Source organism: Ylistrum balloti, unplaced genomic scaffold (genome assembly GCF_031769215.1).
Source record: "Ylistrum balloti isolate Yb309-2 unplaced genomic scaffold, AGI_CSIRO_Ybal_v1 Utg369664, whole genome shotgun sequence".
NCBI lineage: Eukaryota > Metazoa > Mollusca > Bivalvia > Pectinida > Pectinidae > Ylistrum > Ylistrum balloti.
In genome coordinates, this window is record NW_026781913.1 from 665,396 (window position 1) to 690,400 (window position 25,005).

Sequence of the window (25,005 nt, forward strand, 5' to 3'; positions counted from 1 at the left end):
ATGTTAAAATAATTTTTGTAATGAAAATATTTTTAATTTATCCAATGAAATATACAAATATGCGCAGCTCTGAAACCCACAATACGGAAAAGGTTATTGCGCATGCGGAAAGAATGACTTGGGTATCACCCAAAGTTGGAATACCTGCAATCTATTTTGACATTTCACAAATATTTGCGCTTTTCTTATTGACGATGATACTACGCTTCATACCACAGAGATGATGAAGAAGATTACGTTTAAGGGAATGAGACAATCGTTTCAACGCCGACAGCGAAATCAAGGTGTGAAGGAAGAGAGTACGGATGGTGAGAACAGCGGTGATAAACATGGTGACTCACAAACTCTGTCACAACAAAACTATGCAGACACAGAACATACAACGACGGAAGGCAGAAAAAAAGAAAAGTTTGGTATTCTGAAAAGCTTCAAGAGGAGGCTTACAACAAATTTAAGAAAAAAAGGTGATGATGGCGACAATGGTCGTAACATACTCGAGGACTTGGAATGTGGACACTACATGTCTGCTGGGGTGAAGGGTGAAGGAAATAGAGGGGGTAAGTTGAAGAGCAAGAGAAAACCGGCTCTGTGTGACATACCCTCCAAGTCTAACTCTTCCTCGCATAGCTATGACAGCCTCGATCTTAATATTTTACCGAACAATCTACAGAAACTGACGGATTTGCAATCAAATACAGATTCCAGTGAATTGTGTTCCAAAAAAGAGAAAGCCAGCTGTCGTTCTAAAGATATTATGAAATTTCATACAACAGAAAGAATAAAAAGTGGTAAAAATAGCCAGAAAGATTGTGTTCATGTTCTACAGTTGGATTTAATGTCGAAGAATAACTGTGATGTAAATTCAATCAGCAGAAATAGCTGTCTCAATGTTAGTGCGTTAGTGTCGTATCAGGACCCAAGACTCAAGGCAGATCTTGCAAATTGTCAGTCTCATGATTCTATTGAATCTGACTTGTTAGACATGGATGAACCTCCTAAGGTTTGGAGTCTTACGCAAGAATTGTTTAGGCTTTCCAGATTTGGTTGGTATTGGGGGCCTATAACTCGTGTAGAGGCAGAAGATAAACTTGCAAACCAACCAGATGGTGCTTTCCTAGTTCGTGATAGTTCAGATGAACGATACTTGTTGAGTTTAAGCTTCAGATCCTATGGACGGACTTGGCATACACGCATTGAGCATTGTAACGGCATGTTCAGTTTCTATGCTCAACCAGACACTGAGGGTTATCCCTCGATTGTTGATCTAATTGAGCACTCCATGAACGACTCCCAGACTGGGATATTTTGTTATTCCCGATCGAGATCCCCCAGGGCTCCGTCATTCCCAGTGAGACTCACAAAACCAATGTCCAGGTTTACCCAAGTGCGATCATTACAGTATCTGTGTAGATTTGTTATCAGACAGTACACTCGCTACGATCATATCCAACATCTTCCACTACCAAGCAGAATAAAAGGATGGATTGAGGAGAATCAGTACTAAATCTATCTGCAGCAGTCATCAACTTTATCGAGTGCTCTCATGATTCAACAATTTTCTAATGTTGCATAATTTTGGCAAACTGCTTTTGATATTTATCTAAATTCCTTTGATTTGTGGAATGAACAAAGTTAGTTTTTAGACTGTATATCTTTTATTTTCTATCAAACTAGATATGTAAATTATTGCAAATTTATTTTGAGTATATGGCTTCCAGTTCACTCTTGATTTTGAGTTATTTTTATTGTCATCAAACATTTTTGAATTTCAAGGGCCAAAACATGTCAAAAATACCTGTCTTTGCAAACTCAAGAATCGTACATTTTATGTCAAATGGTCTACTGGAAGCCATGCATAATAGGCTATTGAAAAATGCAGTACAATACTTCTTATTTAACTTATAACTTGAAATTTCTTGCTGCAATGTTAACTTTGGATGCTTCTCCAATATTCTGTTGACTCATTTAATTTTCTGATTATGTTTCTTCTTTATTTCATTTCCTCCTGTTATATTAGGCTTGTTCATCAATAGCTTTTATAGTTCTTACAACTTCATACTGCCATTATATGCAAATAGTGTAACAAATCACTTGATAAAATTTATATATATATATATATATTCATTTCATTTCATGGATTTTTACATTGAAATATAAGAAATGTCAAATTTATACAACTTGTCTTTCTTCTTTTTCACTTTTGGGTGACAAAGTTTTCACATCTACCGCTAGCAATGTAACCAATATTACTAATTCAGTTCTTGAAAACACTAACATCTATTTCACTAGTGGTCTGATGTGTCTGATGACATCCATCACTTAAGGAAAGATTTAAATTGATAGATGTCATCAGATGTATTATATACTTGTGGAGAACTGTATTTCTAGTTGTAAGATGTATTACTAGTATTGAGATTTATCACTGATGGTGAGATGTATCACTGGTGGTGAGATGTATCACTGGTGGTGAGATGTATCACTGATGGTGAGATGTATCACTGATGGTGAGATGTATCACTGATGGTGAAATGTATCACTGGTGGTGAGATGTATCACTGGTGTTTAGATGTATCACTGGTGGTGAGATGTATCACTGGTGGTGGTGAGATGTATCATAGATGGTGAGATGTATCACTGATGGTGAGATGTATCACTGATAGTGAGATATATCACTGGTGAGATGTATCACTGGTGGTGAGATCTATCACTGGTGTTTAGATGTATCACTGATGGTGAGATGTATCACTGATGGTGAAATGTATCACAGATGGTGAGATGTATCACTGGTGGTGAGATGTATCACTGATGGTGAGATATATCACTGGTGGTGAGTTGTATCACTCGTGGTGAGTTGTATCATTGGTGGTGACATGTATCATTGGTGGTGAGATGTATCACTGGTGTATAGCTGGTGGTGAGATGTATCACTGGTGGTGAGATGTATCATAGATGGTGAGTTGTATCACTGGTGGTGAGATGTACCACTGGTGATGATATGTACCACTGGTGGTTTGATGTATCACTGATGGTGAGATGTATCACTGGTGTTGAGATGTACCACTGGTGATGATATGTATCACTGATGGTGAGATGTATCACTGATGTATCACTTGTATTGAGATGTATCACTGGTGTTGAGATGTATCACTGGTGGTGAGATGTATCACTGGTGGTGAGACGCATCACTGGTGGTGGGATGTATCACTGATGGTGAGATGTATCACTGGTGTTGAGATGTATCATTGGTGTTGAGATGTATCACTGATGGTGAGATGTATCACTGGTGGTGAGATGTAACACTGATGGTGAGATGTATCACTGGTGATGAGATGGTGAGATGTATCACAGATGGTGAGATGTATCACTAATGTGAGATGTATTACTGGTGTCGAGATGTATCACTGATGGTGAGATGTATCACTGGTGGTGAGATGTATCACTGGTGAGATGTATCACTGGTGGTGAGATGTATCACTGGTGTTGAGATGTATCACTGGTGGTGAGATGTATCACTGATGGTGAGATGTATCACTGGTGGTGAGATGTATCACTGGTGTTGAGATGTATCACTGATGGTGAGATGTATCACTGGTGGTGAGATGTATCACTGGTGAGATGTATCACAGGTGTTGAGATGTACACTGGTGATGAGATGGTGAGATGTATCAACTGCGGTGAGATGTATCACTGGTGGTGAGATGTATCACTGGTGTTGAGATGTATCACTGATGGTGAGATGTATCACTGGTTGTGAGATGTATCACTGGTGAGTTGTATCACTGATGGTGAGATGTATCACTGGTGTTGAGATGGTGAGATGTATCACTGGTGGTGAGATGTATCACTGATGTGAGATGTATCACTGGTGTTGAGATACATCACTGATGGTGAGATGTATCACTGGTGTTGAGATGTATCACTGGTGTTGAGATGTATCACTGGTGGTGAGATGTATCACTGATGGTGAGATGTATCACTGGTGGTGAGATGTATCACTGGTGTTTAGATGTATCACTGATGGTGAGATGTATCACTGGTGGTGAGATGTATCACTGATGGTGAGATGTATCACTGATGGTGAGATGTATCACTGGTGGTGAGATGTATCACTGGTGGTGAGACGCATCACTGGTGGTGGGATGTATCACTGATGGTGAGATGTATCACTGGTTGTGAGATGTATCACTGGTGAGTTGTATCACTGATGGTGAGTTGTATCACTGGTGGTGAGATGTACCACTGGTGATGATATGTATCACTGATGGTGAGATGTATCACTGGTGTTGAGATGTATCACTGATGGTGAGATGTATCACTGGTGGTGAGATGTATCACTGATGGTGAGATGTATCACTGGTGATGAGATGGTGAGATGTATCACTGATGTATCACTGGTGGTGAGATGTATCACTGGTGGTGAGATGTATCACTGGTGTTGAGATGTATCACTGGTGTTGAGATGTATCACTGGTGGTGAGATGTATCACTGGTGGTGAAGATGTATAACTGATGGTGAGATGTATCACTGGTGGTGAGATGTATCACTGATGGTGAGATGACTGATGGTGAGATGTATCACTGATGGTGAGATGTATCACTGGTGGTGAGATGTATCACTGGTGTTTAACTGGTGGTGAGATGTATCATTGGTGTTGAGACGTATCACTGGTGGTGAGATGTATCACTGATGGTGAGATGTATCACTGATGTATCACTTGTATTGAGATGTATCACTGGTGGTGAGATGTATCACTGGTGGTGAGACGCATCACTGGTGGTGGGATGTATCACTGGTGGTGAGATGTATCACTGGTGTTGAGATGTATCACTGATGGTGAGATGTATCACTGATGTATCACTTGTATTGAGATGTATCACTGGTGGTGAGATGTATCACTGGTGAGATGTATCACTGATGTGAGATGTATCACTGGTGTTGAGATATATCACTGATGGTGAGATGTATCACTGGTGTTGAGATGTACCACTGGTGATGAGATGTATCACTGATGGTGAGATGTATCACTGGTGTTGAGATGGTGAGATGTATCACTGGTGGTGAGATGTATCACTGGTGAGATGTATCACTGATGTGAGATGTATCACTGGTGTTGAGATGTATCACTGATGGTGAGATGTATCACTGGTGGTGAGATGTATCATTGGTGTTGAGATGTATCACTGATGGTGAGATGTATCACTGATGGTGAGATGTATCACTGGTGGTGAGATGTATCGCTGGTGGTGAGATGTATCACTGATGGTGAGATGTATCACTGATGGTGAGATGTATCACTGGTGTTGAGATGTATCACTGATGGTGAGATGTATCACTGATGTGGTGAGATGTATCACTGGTGTGAGATGTATCACTGGTGGTGAGATGTATCATGAGATGGTGTATCACTGATGGTGAGATGGTGGTGAGATGTATCACTGATGGTGTGAGATGTATCACTGATGGTGGGATGACTGGTGGTGGTGTATCATGTATGGTGAGATGTATCACTGGTGGTGAGATGTATCACTGGTGGTGAGACGCATCACTGGTGGTGGGATGTATCACTGATGGTGAGATGTATCACTGGTGTTGAGATGTATCATTGGTGTTGAGATGTATTACTGATGGTGAGATGTATCACTGGTTGTGAGATGTATCACTGGTGAGTTGTATCACTGATGGTGAGATGTATCACTGGTGGTGAGATGTATCACTGGTGGTGAGATGTATCACTGATGGTGAGATGTATCACTGGTGGTGAGATGTATCACTGATGGTGAGATGTATCACTGGTGGTGAGATGTATCACTGATGGTGAGATGTATCACTGATGGTGAGATGTATCACTGGTGTTGAGATGTATCACTGATGGTGAGATGTATCACTGGTGGTGAGATGTATCACTGATGGTGAGATGTATCACTGATGGTGAGATGTATCACTGGTGTTGAGATGTATCACTGATGGTGAGATGTATCACTGATGGTGAGATGTATCACTGATGGTGAGATGTATCACTGGTGGTGAGATGTATCACAGGTGTTGAGATGTATTAATGGTGGTGAGATGTATCACTGATGGTGAGATGTGTCACCGTTTTTAAGACAAATCAGTGGTGGTTGAATTTAATTGGGAAAATTGGTCAGTAATCTTTACTTGTAAGAAGGAGAAAAAGAAGAAATTGAATGTTTGATTTCTTCCAGTTATATAAATAACTGAGTCTGTGCTGATTCAAAAGTTGGATGTATGATTAGCTAGTATGTAATGAAATCCTTGTTGATTGTCTGCACCACTAGATCTTATTCAAATGTTCATTCATAATTTTTTCTCGTCCTATGGGTAAAGTAGCTAATGTTTCTTCTCAGGTGAATGAAATGATGACATGAACTGTTTGTAATTGTAACACTGGTCGCTAAGAAATGCCTTAGAAAGCAAAATCTGTTGCTTCAAATAAGAACTCTAGCAGAGATAGACACTACGACATTGAATGGAAATCAATGTTGGCATTGTTGCATATGGAAATTTCTGAATTATGAAAACTTGTCCTCTGTTAGGACTTTCTAGTGTTCTGACTAGATTCATGAGTAAGGGTATCATTTCTAAATGCTTAAAGTATTCTCCAAGAAATTGCAAATTCTGGAAAGCAACTTTATTGAGAACCTATATGCAATATGTGAAGATTTACGAGATATACATATCATTTTCTCAGAAACCAGAATTGTGTAGAATTAAATGTCTTGTCAAGTAACAAATTTCATGGTAGCACAGTAACAAGTAATATCTCTGACCTTGATCTGTAGTATATAAATATTTAAAGCAATATTTAAAACACATAATGCAGAAATATAAAGTTTTATCAAGTTTAATAGGTTTATCATTAAATGCCACAATATCCGGTTAATAAACATATCTCATACTCCCCACAATATGTTTAATTCTGCTTTCTGATATAAAACAACATTTATATCGGTCACAAAAATTGTAGACATATTCATAATTCATTTACATTAAATACAGGTACACAAATCAACCCAATCATTCTTAAAGAAAAAAAAAAATCCTGAAAAGACATTTCATAAATATCAAACAGAAATCAAGCATAAAACAGATGCTGAATCAGAATTTCTGTTAACAAATATGGAAGGAATGGAGGATATGAAATTTGGAAATGAGATCAATGTTTCATGACAGAGGAGGACCAAAATTGAAAGTTAATTCATATTACCAGTATATATATTGCTCGACTGAAAAGGCTGCAGTAATATTTGAGAAATCCAAAATGAAAATTGGAGAGACAAAGGTGATCAGGATAGGTCATAACCTATAGTTTATCTCACAACATATAATTATCTACAATGCATCAAACATAACATCCAACCTAAATACAACAGTTCAATGCATTTCAAAGAAAGGAATTTTTATCGAGGATGGAATGTTGGGCACCTTTCAAATTCATCTTTTTCCCCAAACAGAAAGTAGCAGTAGTAGATAGATAGAAGAGTTCAATTTGGTACAACCCAGACAAATTGAACTCCTCAATCTATGTGACAGTCTTTGTTTGTGTGTGTGTAACTATGTGTGAGGTTGTGTGTGAGGTTGTGTGTTTCCATAGAAAAAAGCTGTGTGTAGGTTGTCTACATATTAAGAGTCAGCATTTAATGATACAATTAGAGTTAACATTTACAGTAACTACTACCTATCATATAGGTGATTTTGGACCGATTCATTAACAGTAAAACTTTTTAAAACCATCCTAGGTCACACCATGCTCTGACGGATCCTTAGGTGGAAGTTGTTTAAGAATGGTTTTAATAAAATGACACTTACAAAGCTCCTCTAATCATGAATACTGCCAGGATGACAAAACCAATAACACAAGAAAGGAAATGAGTTGAACAACAACAACAAATACACAACTATATCTCTTGTTGTTTTGAAGAATATGTGGCATTAGCAAGAAACTCTTCATTCTCTGATAAAAGACCCCATAAATAAACTACAGATACCAGGTGTGTTTGTTAAAATGACCTGTACTTTTTTTTTTAAATGTAGACTTCGCTTCCTATATACTTTATCCTTACATACATACATTTGTATACAAACTAGAGTCAAAATTCATCTAACGAAAAACCAATCTCTTCTAAAAATGTCAAAATAAATGTACATGGATAATTAACACTTCTTCAATAAAAGCATTTAAAACAAAATATTTGTTTTAAAACCAAACCTTCAAATAATTATTATTTCAGAAGTCAAATTAGTGTAAGAATTATCTCCCTTGATCAGAATCAATCCTGATTAATGAGTAACCCATTCCTTCCTACAGGACACTAGTGGATTGACACAATTACAATTTGTCTACAGCTTATTTCTATATGAAGATCAATATAGAAACTTTAAATTACCACTATTATCAGCAGAAAATTTCAGGACATTTACCAATGTACTTCTTGAAGATAGTATGCTCCAATAAACACATTTCTCAAAAGACAGAATATACCACTGACGCCGTGGATGAAATAGAGTATTGTACACTTGTAGTCAGTGTTAAACACTGTATAGAATTACAGTGTACAATGTACTTAGTGTTACCTGTAAGTGGCAACCTTAAAAATAGTGTCAGCCTTAAAAGGAGCAAAATAAATATCAGATTGTTCATAGCAAAAACAAATAAAATATAACAAACCATTTAAACTACTGTCACATGAACAGACATTTTGATGACAGTGAGAAGATGTGGAGTGGAAAATTTCGAAGAGCAATTCAAATTGGTGTCCAGATAATCAATCTTAAAGATTGCAACAGTGACTCGTTTTTCAGATCTGAATAGGTGTTATCAAGAGGCCTTAATCCTCGTCAAATCCATACCTTATCCAACCTTTTGGTGCTGAAAAGCTTTTCAATCAAAATGCAATGCATATATAACAATTTTGCAAGCACAATGTATATCAATATAAGCGACAACTTTGGTTTTCTTCAGATCACTGGCACAAAGTACAGGGTTTGGAGTGATAGCAACAACAATTATACAAACAAAACACATTTATATTATTTCATTTCTGCATTGGTACTGACCTATGTATAGAAATATGAATTGCTTTAGCTACTATATTCACCAACATATGGTGATCTAGTGATACAGACTAGTGTACGTAGTACTGTGTGATATAATGAGAATGAAGATATGTTAATCACCAGGATATTCACAACAAATGCACCAACGAACCTATAAGCAAGGCATATGTAAATGCCACGGGACTAGCTGTAACTTTTGCTGAGACCTATACAATGAAAAAAAAAAAGAAAGGGAAAAAATGGTGGTGAAAGAGAGTAAAAGTTAACTTCCCATCACATTACATTATGTCTATCACCAAATTAAGAGCTGTCAGATAATCACATACATCAATGTATATATCACTGAATTTAGAAACATCAAATTATCACTGTATCAATTAACTTAAAGCAACATACCAAATGATGCACTTAAAACATAAAAAGCCTTTTTCCAAATTTTGGTTTGAATGAAAGCGTTTACTTATACAAGGGAAGTAATCCCCCTTCCTGATATGATGACTATTGATAATTAAACTAAACTGTCACATGGTAATTACACCCGTAGTAATTGTAGATAAGTTTGTATCCAATTTCTAATAGATTAATATACATACCAATATACTAGCTATAGGTCTTTTGATTTCTTCAGTACACCTGAATTTGTATACAACACTGTTACAAAGAAAAGTCAGTGTTATATATTCTGTATGAGGCTCTCATCTCAACTTAAACTTTAAACTTTGCTTCACCAATCATATATGACAATTGCTTTCATGACGTTGACAGTTTCATGGTTCAGTGGCCAGGTGAACAATAACAAGCATCTAGCACATACATCTCTCAATATAGAAAAAACACAGCTGTTATATGGTACATAATTTTGCATGGGAAAAACCACTTTTAAAGAAGTATATCATAGCAACATCATTTTCAAAGAAATATATCACATTTCTCATAAAATCTATAAAATCATTTGAGCAAGTTTATGTTGGAAAATTCTGGCACCAATTAAAAGCACTTAAAATGGAAATCTATCCCAACATTCGCCAACAGAATTATTCTATGAATGTAAAGTCAAAACAAGTTAGTAGGATAAGTAATTTTAGAACAACCAATCTAGAAAACTGACTAGCTCTCATCATAACGGCAAGATTTCAGTGAATTTTAATTGGTTAACTAGATGAGTAGACATGATCAGATGACTTCACCTGATCAGACTGGCTATCATTAAGAGGTCTTTAGTTTGAATCCCTATTTGGCAATTTGCACTTTCTACGTCTTGTTACACTTGGTTACACTTACAAGCTGTATCATCATTATAGACTTAAATATCAGGCTAATTAAACATTTGTACCATACAAGTATGGATTAAAGGGACATTTCATTTATGGAAATTCTATATTGATTTAGCTAGACAGATTTACAAACATTAGCCTGACCAGGATTTAGTCACATTTTATTAGCTAGTTATCAACAGTGTGAAATATTTGTGCGTATTTCTAATATCAAAAAGTAATGATCCAGAAGAAGTGAAATTTGTGATGAGGGTTATCAGTTTTCATGGTAACAGAGAAATAACTTAACTAGGGAACTTTCCTAATATATAGAGAAAGTTTTGCGGACTTGAGTGGAATGGTTTTGAAGTTGTAGCCCTGGAGAGGAAATTTCACACTAATTTTGTGTATTTAGACTATGTATCCATGGTAACAGAAAAAAAAAAAGTGTTATTAATAGCAAAAGGCACAACTAGGGCACTACCCTAATGTATACGACAGGTTTTGTGAAGTATGAGATGAACGGTTTAAAAGTCAAGATATTTTGATTATGACAATAGCTTTAAAAGTCATTAGAAAGAATTCTGAACAGGTACAAAACATCTAGAAATTTGCCAACTTGTACAAGATATCCTTTTAAAACTGTTCCTGTAATACAATTATAATACACTAGAGGTTATCCCTTTACTCTGACTTAAGACAGAATTTATTTATCTACTGTGACCAAACAGCAGTCCTTTTATAATCCCTTGAAAAGAAAAGTGAGCATTTCCTAAAAAAAAAGAATTGCATAGAATTGTGGTCACATTGATATATACCTCCATTATTTATATACTCTCAGTGCTGTTGGAGCATTTATTATGCATGATTACTGGGTTTAAATGATAATGACAATACTTGTTTGAAAGACAATGTATAATACAAGTACATGAGTACAACACATTTAGCTACCAATATCTCTAAATATCACCATGTTTATCCTGCAATTAGCTCACAGGCCAACATATTACTTCGGACACAACAGAAGGGCCTAGGCTTATTACAGGACAATGAAATAATATTTTCAATTCTACAGAAAAGCAATTTCAGTAGGCTTATTACACAATTCTATTGCCCTATATATACGGTATGTACACCTAAACTATGGAAGAAAATGATCTTGAAAGGCACTGTATGGAACATATTTCATCATTATGGCATTATATTACAGGTTTTCTACTACTTGAAATATACAATCCCAGAGATCAATAGAATAAGAAGAAAAAGACCTGGACACTTTCAAAACACTTTCCCTTTTGCCAATAATAAAATGCAACATTAACCTCCCATTTTATCAAATTGAATGAAACGTAGCTTAACCTTACATTTTGTCAACCAAATGTAGCTTAATCTTCCTCAAGCATTCCCAATGAAGGTACAAACCCCTCCCCAAATTGGTGAAATACAGAACTTGTTCCCCGATTTTCAAGCAATCTCCTATATAAATACATTGTTAAGGGTACACTGTAACCCCAATTTCAAAAAGCAAGTGAGAACACTGAACTTTTGCTGATGAAATATGGCTTTAACTTCCCTTTTATGAGTTAATTTTACTGAAGCTATAAATCATAATTCTCCTATACTATTGAGCATTTGTGCGATTTGTCTATCATTTTAACACTAGTGAATCAATGGATTGATGGATGAAGAAATGGAAAGAGTATGTTTTATTTACTACCTGGTCTGTTTTTACCTCTGTTGAAACAGCACAATGCCTATCCTATAAAGGGTATACAGTTGACATTATTATGAACACTCATTAACAGTAGGCTACATCTGTTTACGATGATGTCTATCAAATACGGAAAAACTGTTTATAGAGGTAGGTTATTTTGACTTGGTGACAATTTGGAGAGTAACATTCACACAAGCTTTTCAGATAACTCATTAAAAGTTATATTGGCTAATATGTATTTACCTGACATATATGTTTACTAACACTATTATCTATGTCTACTTTAAAAATAAGTACAGATCTAGATGCAAATCAATGTTAAGATACTAGCACAGTCACACAAGTTTTCAAAGTTGTAAAGTTTTAGATCAGTATGATAGTTACTGTACTTATAAATCAGACAGATCTTTATTTGTTGACCATTATATAATGTATCATCTACCTTTAGATTTAAAAAATAGGTTAAGATCTAGATGTAAGTCAATGTTAGGATATTAGCAGAGATTTTAAATAGTCTTTTATCCTCGGATCCTTTAAAATCTCCATGTGTTCTGCTCCATCAAACTGTTTATGGTATACATTTTGTTTTTGTTTCCCTTTCCACTCTGTGCAGGCGTGTAGACTTCGGATATTGACAGTTCCGTCTCCATCGTCAGGAATTACTTTAGGCTGGGAATCCGGCCACATGTTTGGGCCAAACTCCAATCTTCCTGGTGTGGAGATATTGTGACCATGTAGACAGTGAACCTCTACACCAGGTGGGGTGAGATCTCTAATCAATTCTTTTGTATCAAGGTGCATGTCATAGCCATCAGTAAAGTTAAGATCCTGAAAAAACTGTTTGAAGTCTTTCACTGTATAATTTCTCTCTGGACGTGTGACCAAGATCTCATCAGCTGTCCAGTAGCGGTCAGATGGCAATAACCACGCTGTGCTAACCATTGACCTTTGTTCTGGTCGTACCTTCAGTGCATCCACTACATACACATTCAAGTTGTCACCTAAACAAACACAAATTCAGTACTGCAATCATTCATTAGGATCTATTAAAATATGAAACAAGTAAATAATTTAACATTCTGAATGTTTCAACTAATTTTCTCTTGTTCTTATACTTTCAAAATATATACACGACAAACTTTCGATGAAAAGACTAGTTTTGCAACTTGAGAATACTCTAAACCTACATATCTTAGTATTAATCATATTTTAATACTTTCCACACTGAAAAGTATTGGCTAAATTATGATTGAGCTGTATGTAGTAATTATTGTTGACCTATAAATTTAATCCTTGTGTTAATTTGCCAAAAAGTGATCATACACTTTATACATTTGCTTGCCTCTTATTTCTTAGCCAGTACATTCCCAGTATTTCATTCACCTCACCTACCCTTCTGATGTGTGAAATGTGGGAGGGAAAAACCTCTGAAAGCTCATTTTATTCAAACATGATCTATCATTGTTACAGTGAACATTTTAAAAACACTTGACTATATATGTATAGACATTTCCAGAATTTTTTAAGTGTCTGACCTGAAGTGAAGAGTCTGAGAGTTTTGATGACGCCTGTCCACACACCAGCCAGACTGACAAATGACTTGATGTATTTGTCCTTCCAGGCCTGTGGCATGTGGTTGAGGAAGTAGAGCGTGACTGGATTCCCCATACTGTGGCCAAGAAGTGTTACAGAAGCATTGTTGTTCATGGTGTAAGTTTCCTCGATCAAAGCTTGAAGCTTCTTGTACATGCCACCCAATTCATCTGTTGAAAGAAAACCACAAATCATTTCCATAAAGTTTCTTTCCTTCTGAATACAAGTTGAGATAGCAATGTCATGCACCTTTACTTTCCTCCAAAACACCAAAAAGATGTTAATTCGCTACATATTTCTCTATATTTTAGATTTCATTCTTAAGTCGCTTGTGCAAGAACAAACATTCAAATATTAAAGCACTTTGCTACAAAAAGTCTCTTTTTTGTATGTCAAATGTACCATTCAATTCATACAATATAAACCAAAAGGCAAGACCCAAACTCTGATCTTTTTTGCGTTAATGGATGCACCATTGAACTTTCAAACTTGTTGTGATATGCATGTATAAAAATAATCATTGAAAAAGTAACATGACACATATATATCCTTGAACATACCAAAAGCATTTTAATTAGAATACAAAAGAAATTAAAAAAATTTAAAATTTACAAAAATGACACTGTTACAAAAAATACTGACTGGTAAGCTATAACACTAGCTTAATGTGGTACAACACTCCCTTAATCACAACTAATATTGAAGGTGCCAACTCACTTGGTGCTTTGCGGAAGTCATAAGGTGCTCCCCGAATGGAGACACCTCGCTTATATCCCCAGGATTCCAAATACAGAGCAATGTAGTAGAAATAACTTGCTGTGAACAAAATCATCATCATGAAGATTAAATACTTGAACAAGTGCACTGCAGGGCAAAACATTATACGCCTGTCCCATGATAAAGAAATATATGGTAATGGTAATAATGAATCAACATATTTAGATGGAAAACAATATGTTTAAATGATTGATGAGAGATAGATGGAAAACAGAAAAACTGCTTGAATTACTGTCAAAGAATTACAATGATCAAAGCTGTCTGAGGTATCATGATAATAATCCTTCCAATGAAGTTTGTAGTTGATCCATTGAAAACTGCTTTCAATATGGAGCAAACACTGTTTCTGTATTCAAATAAAGGGTTATAAATTTTGGTCAAAAATTTCAGTTATTTAATTTGTCTGAGCTATCATGTTAAGGCACCTTCTTATGAAGTTTGAAAATCACTTGCAATATCACTGGACACTGTTTTGGTAAATGAATAAGGGGCCAAAACTCAGTAAATTATTATCCAAAAGTTATCATGTACTAAACCTTCCTATGAAGGTATACATATATGCAATATCGTGTGGACACTGTTTTTGTAAATAAATAAAGAACCATAACTCTGTATTTTTTGTTAAAAAATTGCAGTCATTGACCTTCCTATGAAGTTTGAAGTTGATCTGTTGAAAACTACTTTTTAGAACTGTTGACTTTGTTTGGGTGTGCTCATCATAACTCATAAAAATAAAATTGGATTATAAATGGTAAAGAATCTGAAAAAACTAGAGTTCTGCTTGCAAGACCCTCCAATATTTGTCTCACTGTTTTACTGAAAAAAACTTTTTTAAATCTGGAAATATATTAGTTGACATAACCAAATCAGAGTACAAACTGTATATTATTATTACAAAAATACACACTAAATTACAGTAATATCTGTATCCATTAAAGAGTAAATGAAAGGAAATGAAGTTATGACAGAATGACAGACAAGGGTAATAATATTTGTTCCAAACCATGAAATGGTTTAGGCATAAGAATATTATCCCCAAAACAATACAAAATTATGACTCATCTTTGCATTAGTCAAACTCAACAAGTATGAAACATTATCTATAACAAAATTTTAAATAAAATATTTGTAGAATGGACCTGATTTATTTTCCAACTGTTTACAAAAATCGGACGTTACTTGAAATGATGATAATTGTCAGCTATCTAGGACAAAATGTCATATTCACTTCATTACAATTCTCTTTCTTAATCAACATAACCACACATTTACCTCTACCACTTATACAGTATAAAGAGTGTATACTCTATCTGCTGTCTGTATCATTAGTCCTTCAAATAGATCATTAGAAAATTTGATTCTTTAAAATTCATGCTTGTCTTGATAAACCAAGATGATTTATTACAACAAATGTGATACTCACTGAACCCAAAGTGAGAGGGGTCCAGCCACTCCACAGTTTCTGTGTCGCCCCAGCCTCGGATCTGTATGTCTACCCCTGGTGCATTGTGGGTAGTGCGGGTCTTAGGGTCATACACCAACCTATAACCATGTGAACATGAAATCCAAATTGTAACCACCATATGGTTTTCAACCAATGTTGATAACAAACAAGTAAATACTTCAAACTCTATAACATTTCTGGTTATTTTCGTTTTAATTTTATTAAAATTTCATCCACTGATCAATAAAATGTACATCTATGATTCATTCAAGTTCAGCTAAAACGATGCATCAATTAGGTCATCATCATCCCCTTTATTACAAAGTATTATAATTAATTAGACGCTAAAGTGTCCTTCATCACTTTTTTGCACATTTGGTACTAAGGAAATCCATTCATAGTTCTCAGATTTAATGATTCAAAATCTCTTAATTAGTTTGGTTTGGTTTGGTTTTTTATTGTACAAATTGGCCTCCAGCCCACAGTACCATTCAATATTACAATATTTGACATCATATCATAGCATATATTTCATATATACAGAGTAGGATAAACATGTGTTTCCCAAGATGGCATAATTTCCATCGGTAACAAGCTATGTATATATAGTGACATAAGTAAATCGATCATGAACAAGTATATAAGCTATGGTAGTAATCAAGTTATTTCAGTCGATGACAACTAAACTGGTCAATAGTGCAACTAGTTAAGTCATAGTGGTCATATAGTCCACAGTTTAATAGATTTATGATCATGATTTTCACCTACTACACAGTATATAGGTACCAGGTAGGTAAATCCATTTCTCTGTTATTAAAATCAGTACAACAGTATCTCTTCTGTATATTATACACAAGCTGATTACTAGTTTAACCGTTGATACATAGTACCTACATAAATTTCTATACCTTCTAACACAAGTCAAGTAGATAATTTATACTGTAAACAGTTCAACTTTCCTCCTGATTGAATCTCTTAATTAAATGTGAATTCATGTCAGATACAGTTGTCTATTCGTAAAATAGGCTAATACATCAAGGTATTTTGTGAGTTTTCGCATTTTCTCAGTGAACTCTTCAATCTTATTTCTAATGGTACCTTAAGTAAATGTATACATTACCTCATATTATCTGTAAAACAGTCAATGAAATAGGGTGCTAATTCATAAACATCAAGCCACAGATTGAAATATTCAGGGGTCACCTTTTCACAGAAAACATGAGGGACGCTGGTTTTATTCAGCTTAGCATAGAACTGACTCCCTCCATCACCAGGCACTGAAAAAAAGTTCATTATATCTTATAATACGTTAAAGTTTAAAATCATACTCTGAAATGTTCAACACTGGCAATGTTAGCAATGCATGATGGTAAACTGTTGACGATTCTGATTGATCAAGATTAAATAAAACCTGTCATTAACTACAGTTGTAGAAGGTATTGGTAATCATTACAAAACTCAAAACAGTTTTATTTTAGGATTGTTGTTACAATATATTTTAACTGCATGTAACTTTTAAGGATGTTCTACCACTCATAATATACACATTTTTGTGTCTTTACAATTTTGTATATCATATATTAGGCACTATCATGAAGTATTTGTAATCATAGTTAACACCAGGTTAATATAAAAATACTACATATATTTTGCAATGTTAATTAACGAGTACAAGCTAACATTTAGTAGGTTTATTGTTGCTTATGTCCTATTAACTGCCGCTGTCCTTTAAGAATATGGCAGGTTTCAATGGTAATGGAAAGGTAGAGTTCATGGAGAAGAACCATTGACCTGCCACTAGTACCTGTCCACTGCACCACATGGGCATCAAACCCTTGACACAGAAGTGGAGAGCTAGTGATAACGATGGTGACACAAATTAACAACTTTGCCACCACAGTAACTCTAAATATAAAGGTTCATCCGACCACATGTATGGGCTATGTAGTGAACAAATCTGCATGTTTGAGCTATGTAGTGGACACTTTACAGTCTGTATGTTTTGGCTATGAAGTGGACAGCCTGCATGTCTGGGCTATGTAGTGGACAGCCTACAAGTTTGGGCTATGTAGTATGTAGTGGACAGCCTGCATGTTTGGGCTATGTAGTGGACAGCCTGCATGTTTGGGCTATGTAGTGGACAGCCTGCATGTTTGGGCTATGTAGTGATCAGTCAAGATATTAAGTTATTTATATTGCTATCTTAAATTTATTATCAATGAAGTTCATCCTTTACTTATCATATCACCAGGCAGTACATGTATAACCTGACAAAGGGAAGTAACTCAAATAGTTAAAAATTGCCTTATCTGTAAAATCCGATTATAAATCTGATAATGGACTAAATTGATGTATATTGTGTACACCAATTCAATATCACCGTAAACCTTTACTTAACACATGTGTATAACTTATCATAAACAGGCATGACTTTACATACAATGAAGTGGCGTCAATGTTGTTAACGCAAGTTGCATAAGATTTCAGGATCGTCATCATCAGGATCAGTGACTCGCCTGACATCACGTGCGTACATGTATGTAAACACCAATATGTTGACCTTTGCTACTTACTCAAAATCACCGGAGACAGAGGTTTTCCATGATAAGGCTTCTCTAATGAAGACTGGATACATAACAACAAAAAAAGTCCAACCAGTAAGTCCTTACCGGACATCGTCCGCAACCTGCACAACTCAGAACGAGCAGATCTCGACGCCATAGAAATAAATAGAAATAAGGCGATTATAAACACTGAGTTTTACGGAACGGAACCATCCGGAATACGAGTCAGTGCATGTGCCCTGAATATTGCAAACGTGTTTTATTGATAGTTTGAATTTTGATATTTCAAACTACTCAGCAAAATTTCTCAATTATTAAAAGCTTTTGGATTGCCAAAAATATGAATATAAAAAAATACTGTAATGATACTTAAAGTTTTAACATAGTTAAAGGCACGGATATATGATGTGTTTTTTTGCATTTCACACAGCAGTTCATTATACCGATTATAAAAAAAAGCAATGTCACATTTTCTCAAAGTCGACAAATTTTAAGTTACAAGGAAGGTAAAAACTTCTCAGCGAGTATAGCAAGAATCACTGTGACACTCCTAAGTATGTAACAAGATGTCATATAGTTAACATAATACATGGCGTGTGATAATAATTACGAAAGTATCAAACTCGATTATTACCGTCGTCCAATGTCAAGCTCAATTATTCTCATGAACAAAATGAAAAACCTAAGTAACTATTTAACACAAGCTACGTCTATAAGATAATACATCTTATCTAATCAATTGTGTATGTGTTTCACTGACAAATATCACACTTGTTCCCTCAGGTAAGCCAAAAGTCCTTCGGAAGATTTTATCATTCAATAATTTTTGGGGTTTATCCAGCCATATATTTTTTCTTTGATTGGAACATACCTTTCAGTACACCAATTTTAACATAGATGGCAACCGTACATTTGTACAGCCTTTCACATTCCTTCCAAAGCAATGCAATATCTAGTGGATGAAGGCATTTCTTCAGATTGGAAGTACAAATGTATGTAGTATTGTAGTGTACAAAGTGGATTTCTTTAACATAGTGAGTTCATGACTGACGAAACGCTCTTTGGAGTTCTTTACAATACATATAAAAATATCAACATGTCAACATTATCATAATCCAAACTCAAATTCAATGTAAACCTTGGTCAATAGATAAGGTACAGTAGAGCCAAACGGTGAATTAAACAGCATCACACAGTCGTTTTGTTATTTTGTCTTTAAAGGACTCGTCATGGTTGCTAAAGGCTTTCATGTTGAAACATTGGAGGCATCTGAAAAAATCTAAAGTGATCGAAAGTCACGATTTTCAAAATCTGGGTAGGGTTTCTTTTTTATCGAGAAAGGTCTGTTATGACATCCGTGTTGACAGAGAATACATCAAGGTGGTAAAGGCTTTCATGTTGACTTGCCTTAACAGTCGCTTTCAGAAGAATGAATTCACGAACATTATACGTGTTAGTAACACTGCGATTGGTCAGTATGGTCAAAAAATCATGGAAAAGTGAACCAATGACAGGAAAGTCACGGTATGATTTTCATAATACCGACAACTTTGGTTTCTGTGTCATGTAGCCTAATCTGAAATCAAAATGACTATCCTGTCTCAGCATAAAGTCACACTATCCAATATTTATGGTAAAGCGTTCAAGGGAAAGGAAACAAATAGGCAACACACGAATCATCACAAAATTATTTCATGAAATCGTTGCCAGGAGATTAAATCAAAATTGGCTATTGTTACATAGCTTTGTACTACCCTATTTGTATTTCGCGCGCATAGACTGTTGTACGCGCACGGGATGTGCGACATGGTATACTAGAGGAGAGAGACAATGGACACTACCGGTGTAAACAGCATGTGAGGGTAGCGGTATCTCACCGGGATAGCTTTGTACTACCCTATTTGTATTTCGCGCGCATAGATACGGGATGTGCGACATGGTATAGGAGAGAGAGACAATGGACACTACCGGTGTAAACAGCATGTGAGGGTAGCGGTATCTCACCGGGGCATATATTACCTTTATGGGACCAATATACGCAAACTGCAGCTTGCGGTGAGTACCGACCACACAAACCCATATGTGGATATGTTTATATATGTTGTTCAACTGCTGTGTAGATAAACAGCGAGGTTTCATATTATTGTCTATTTATAGATATCCACCCGATACGTGGCACAGGTGTGTACAGGTGCACGTGTTGTATTGTTTAGGGTGTATAGGGCATTACATGACCTGTAGGTTACATTGGTTGTATTATAATTATTTATTATCATATATGTAGTTGTAAATATAGATATAATATATAATAAAGGGTTGTATTTGGCTATATACAGTTATATCACTCACGTGTATGCACGGGTGCATGCCAGCATGACAGATATTAAGGCATCGTGTGGCATACTTTAGTGAACTTTACATTGAAGTTGATTTAGCTGTAAATATGTATTATACCATATTATATATATTCATATATGTCCATATTATTGCTGTAAATTGTTGGGGATGATTTAATAACGATGTAGGGTTATATTTATATCTATTGTAGTTTAACCCAGTAGAGAGGGATAACTGCCAGAGGTGCACGCATGTCTTACTAAGTGGTCTGGGGTACTGGGTTGCCTGTTGAGGGACACAGCCAGCACTTATGATGAGGATAGACTGTCCACCTTGTGTTCAGCATTTGGCTAATGTATAGCTCTGGAACTTTTCTGGTTGTTGTGTTCCGGCAGTCTTTATGTGACGGTGACCACATCACATGTGTACTGACACTTACTCCGTGGTGGATATCAGCCCATCAGTATACGGTGTCACTGTAGCAGGAACATTTGGGAAATAATGGAATACTGCCCATTTATAGAGTGTGACTGTTACTTTGTATATATCTTATGCCTTTAATCTATGACCTTGTTGAATGTACGAGAGAGAGTGTGTATGAAGTGCAACCATTGTTAATAGTGTATAGTGTAATTAAATATTGTAAATAATGTATATACTCTGTGTTGTGTTGCTTTACCGTCATCAGAGTGGACAATATGCTCATCCCGTTACAAAAAAATGGTGGCAGCGGTGGGATAGTGTGATTGTTTAATTCTGTGTCGGTTCTGGAATGCATACAGGTGTTGACATTGTTGTTTGTATACTTTGCATATTAATTGTTTCCAATATGTCAGCATTGAAAGACTTGGTAGCTATAGGCAATGAAATGGGTTTGTCAGGTGCGCCGCTAGTTGAGTTTGTTCGCGCAGAGCAAGCCAGAGAACGCGAAGAGCGACAATTACAACGCGAGGAGGCTAGGCAAGCGGAAGATAAACAGCGGTATGAACTTGAACTTCAGTCTGAGAAAGAGAAGATAGTTCTTCAGCGAGAACTTGAGAAGGAGCGAGAGGAACGGGCTGTAGAGGAGCATCGCAGGAAAATGGAACTTCTTGAGTTACAAGGGAAGCTTGGCAATAAATCTGAGGGAGACAATCCTAAGCCAGCGATTCGCGGTCCTAAACTTACTCCGTTCGATGAAGATAAAGATAACATAGACTCTTATCTTCAACGGTTTGAACGCTACGCGACAACGCAACATTGGGACAAGTCGTTTCATTGGGCAACAAACCTTAGTGTTCTGCTAAAGGGACGCGCATTGGACGTGTTTTCGCGTTTGCCAAGGGACCAGTCGTTAGATTACGATGTACTTAAGACAGCACTCCTCAAGAGATTTGATATGACGGAGGACGGTTTTAGGAAACGGTTCAGGTCCGGTAAGCCTGAGACTGGTGAGACATTTAGCCAGTTTGCAGTAAGACTGGAGAGTTATTTTGTAAGATGGTTGGAGATGGGTCGCACTGAAAAGACTTTTGACTCACTCAAAGACCTGATGGTGAGAGATCAGTTTCTACAGGCTTGTGGTAGTGAACTGACCCTCTTCTTAAAAGAGCGTATTCCTTCTTCTATTAAGGAAATGTCAAAATTAGCCGACCAGTACGCGGAAGCCAGGGGTAATCCTAGTAATTTGGTAAGACCTAAAAATGGTGGAGGTAAGGGTTCATCTCATGGTAATGGAAAGCGTGACCAGACTGATTCTACGAAATCATCGTCAGCAGCTAACCCAAAGGATACCGTTAGACAGTGCTACGTGTGCAAAGCGACAGATCATCTAGCGAACAAGTGTCCTAAAAAGGGGTCCAAGAACCGCATAATGGCTATTACGAGGAAACCAGACAAGACTGAACTCAGAGTTGACAATAAGGAGAATAAGCAGGATTGCCCTCTCGATGTGGAGTTAGAAGATGATTTGAAAGATGTGAACCTGTCCTGCAATGTACCGGCTGCAAAACTTCCTAAGATGCCAGTTGTGGAAGGTATAGTAGGGAAACATAGAGTTTCCGTTCTCAGAGACACTGGTTGTGCAGGTGTTGTGGTAAAGAGATGTCTTGTTACAGATGAACAAATGACTGGCGAGGTCCGATCGTGTACACTTGCAGATGGCAGCTCTTTGCAAGTACCTACTGCGGAGATAATGGTAGATACACCGTATTATGTTGGACATGTAGTTGCCTGGTGCATGGAAACTCCAGTTTACGACTTGATCCTTGGTAATATAGAAGGAGTTAGGGCTCCAGAAGAGCCAGATACCAGTTGGAATCTGCGGATGGATGAGATATCGGCGGTCGAGACCAGAGCTCAGAAAGAACGAAGGGATAGACCATATCGTGCCCTCAAGGTACCTTCTGCTTTGAATGATGTTCAACCCTCCGACATCAAGAAGGAACAGCAGGAAGACGATAGTCTGGCAAAGATACGGGAAATGGTTTCTACTGATGAGGTCAAGGAACGTCGAGATGGTGGGAAGTCCAAGTTCTTTGAACATCGCGGTCTGATATACCGGGAGTATCAGAGTCCGGCGGTAGCGAACGGGAGGACGTTCAAGCAACTCGTAGTACCAGCAAAGTATCGTGACCACGTACTTCGTTTGGCACATGAATCCATGATGTCGGGTCATCTGGGAGCAAAACGGACTAGTGATCGAATCATGATGGAATTTTATTGGCCTGGGGTTAACGCCGACGTAACCAGGTTTTGTCGATCTTGCGACGTTTGCCAGAGGACGTTCCCGAAAGGTCGCGTGTCAAAGGTACCGTTAGGGACGATGCCCTTAATTGATATACCATTCCAACGTGTTGCCGTTGACATAGTAGGTCCGCTTCAGCCAGCGACTGATCGTGGTAATAGATACATTTTAACCATCGTTGATTATGCAACGCGGTACCCAGAGGCGATAGCTCTGAAGGGAGTAGAGACTGAACGAGTTGCTGAAGCACTTGTTGACGTGTTTAGTAGAGTCGGAATACCGCGGGAAGTTTTGACTGACCAGGGCAGTCAATTCACATCAGAATTGATGCGTGAAGTGAGCAGACTCTTGTCATTCCGTCAGTTGACAACCACACCGTATCACCCAATGTGCAACGGGCTTGTTGAACGTTTCAACGGGACATTGAAACAAATGCTCAAGAGAATGTGTTCTGAAAGACCCAAAGACTGGGACAAGTATCTCAATGCTTTACTCTTTTCATATCGGGAGGTCCCTCAAGAAAGTCTGGGGTTTTCGCCTTTTGAACTGTTGTTTGGCAGAACTGTGCGCGGACCGATGATGATCTTGCGCGAGCTTTGGACCAAGGACGTTCCTGATACTGATGTCAAGACTACATACCAGTATGTCGTCGATCTTAAGGAGAGGCTTGAGGATACTTGTAAACTCGCACGAGAGCAGTTGAAATCCGCCAAGATTCGACAGGCCAAGTACTACAATCGCAAAGCAAAGGATGTTGTGATGCAACCAGGTCAGAAAGTACTTATTCTACTCCCTACCAAACGCAACAAGTTACTAATGCAATGGAGAGGACCATACACTATTGAGGAAAGGAAGGGGACAATGGATTATAGGGTCAATGTCGATGGAAAAGTCAAGACTCTACATGCGAACTTACTTCGCAGGTATGTGGAACGTACAAACTCTTCAACGTCAGCCGTAGTGACAGAACCCGGTGTTCTCTCCGTAGTGTGTGCGTCGATTCTCACTGACGACACTGAAACCGACGGCGAGGCTGTCTCTGAAAGACAGTTAGAGACAACACCGAGTCTAGTAAGGAAGGAAACGATAAACGACGCGAAGGTCTCTGAACAGTTGGAACAAACGCAACGTCGTCAGATGTTGGATCTTCTTGGAAACTTCTCTGACGTTCTGACTGATGTTCCAGGGAAAACATCTCTCGTCGAGCACGAAATCAGGGTGACCACTGACGATCCAGTGAGGGTGAAAGGTCGAGTTCTACCTTTCCATATGAAAGAGACTATTCGGAAGGAGATGGATCAGATGTTATCAATGGGGGTGATCGAACCCTCAGAATCGCCATACGCAGCGCCAGTAGTCATCGTCAAGAAGAAGGACGGATCAAACCGCTTCTGCATCGATTACCGCCAGATAAACAGAGTCACTGTTTTCGATGCTGAGCCTATGCCCAATGCCGATGACATCTTTGCCCGATTGGCGGGACATATGTATTTCTCGCGTTTGGATTTGACCAAAGGGTATT

The 25,005-nt window shown here is 37.2% G+C and overlaps 2 protein-coding genes across 2 annotated transcripts; one reads left to right on the forward strand and one right to left on the reverse strand.

Moving 5' to 3' along the window:
* The first annotated feature begins 122 nt into the window (after positions 1-122).
* On the forward strand, positions 123-2,083 carry LOC132559723 (uncharacterized). Its single transcript, XM_060224352.1, has one exon. The coding sequence runs from the start codon at positions 221-223 to the stop codon at positions 1,502-1,504; it is 1,284 nt and encodes a 427-aa protein (XP_060080335.1). The 5' UTR covers positions 123-220; the 3' UTR covers positions 1,505-2,083.
* Positions 2,084-12,291: 10,208 nt separating this feature from the next.
* LOC132559752 (phospholipase A2 group XV-like) lies at positions 12,292-18,533 on the reverse strand. Its single transcript, XM_060224378.1, has 6 exons — positions 18,431-18,533; positions 16,978-17,134; positions 15,837-15,955; positions 14,354-14,452; positions 13,579-13,806; positions 12,292-13,044 (listed from the first exon to the last, which is right to left on the reverse strand). The coding sequence occupies exons 1-6, from the start codon at positions 18,531-18,533 to the stop codon at positions 12,530-12,532; spliced, it is 1,221 nt and encodes a 406-aa protein (XP_060080361.1). The 3' UTR covers positions 12,292-12,529.
* Positions 18,534-25,005: the final 6,472 nt, after the last annotated feature.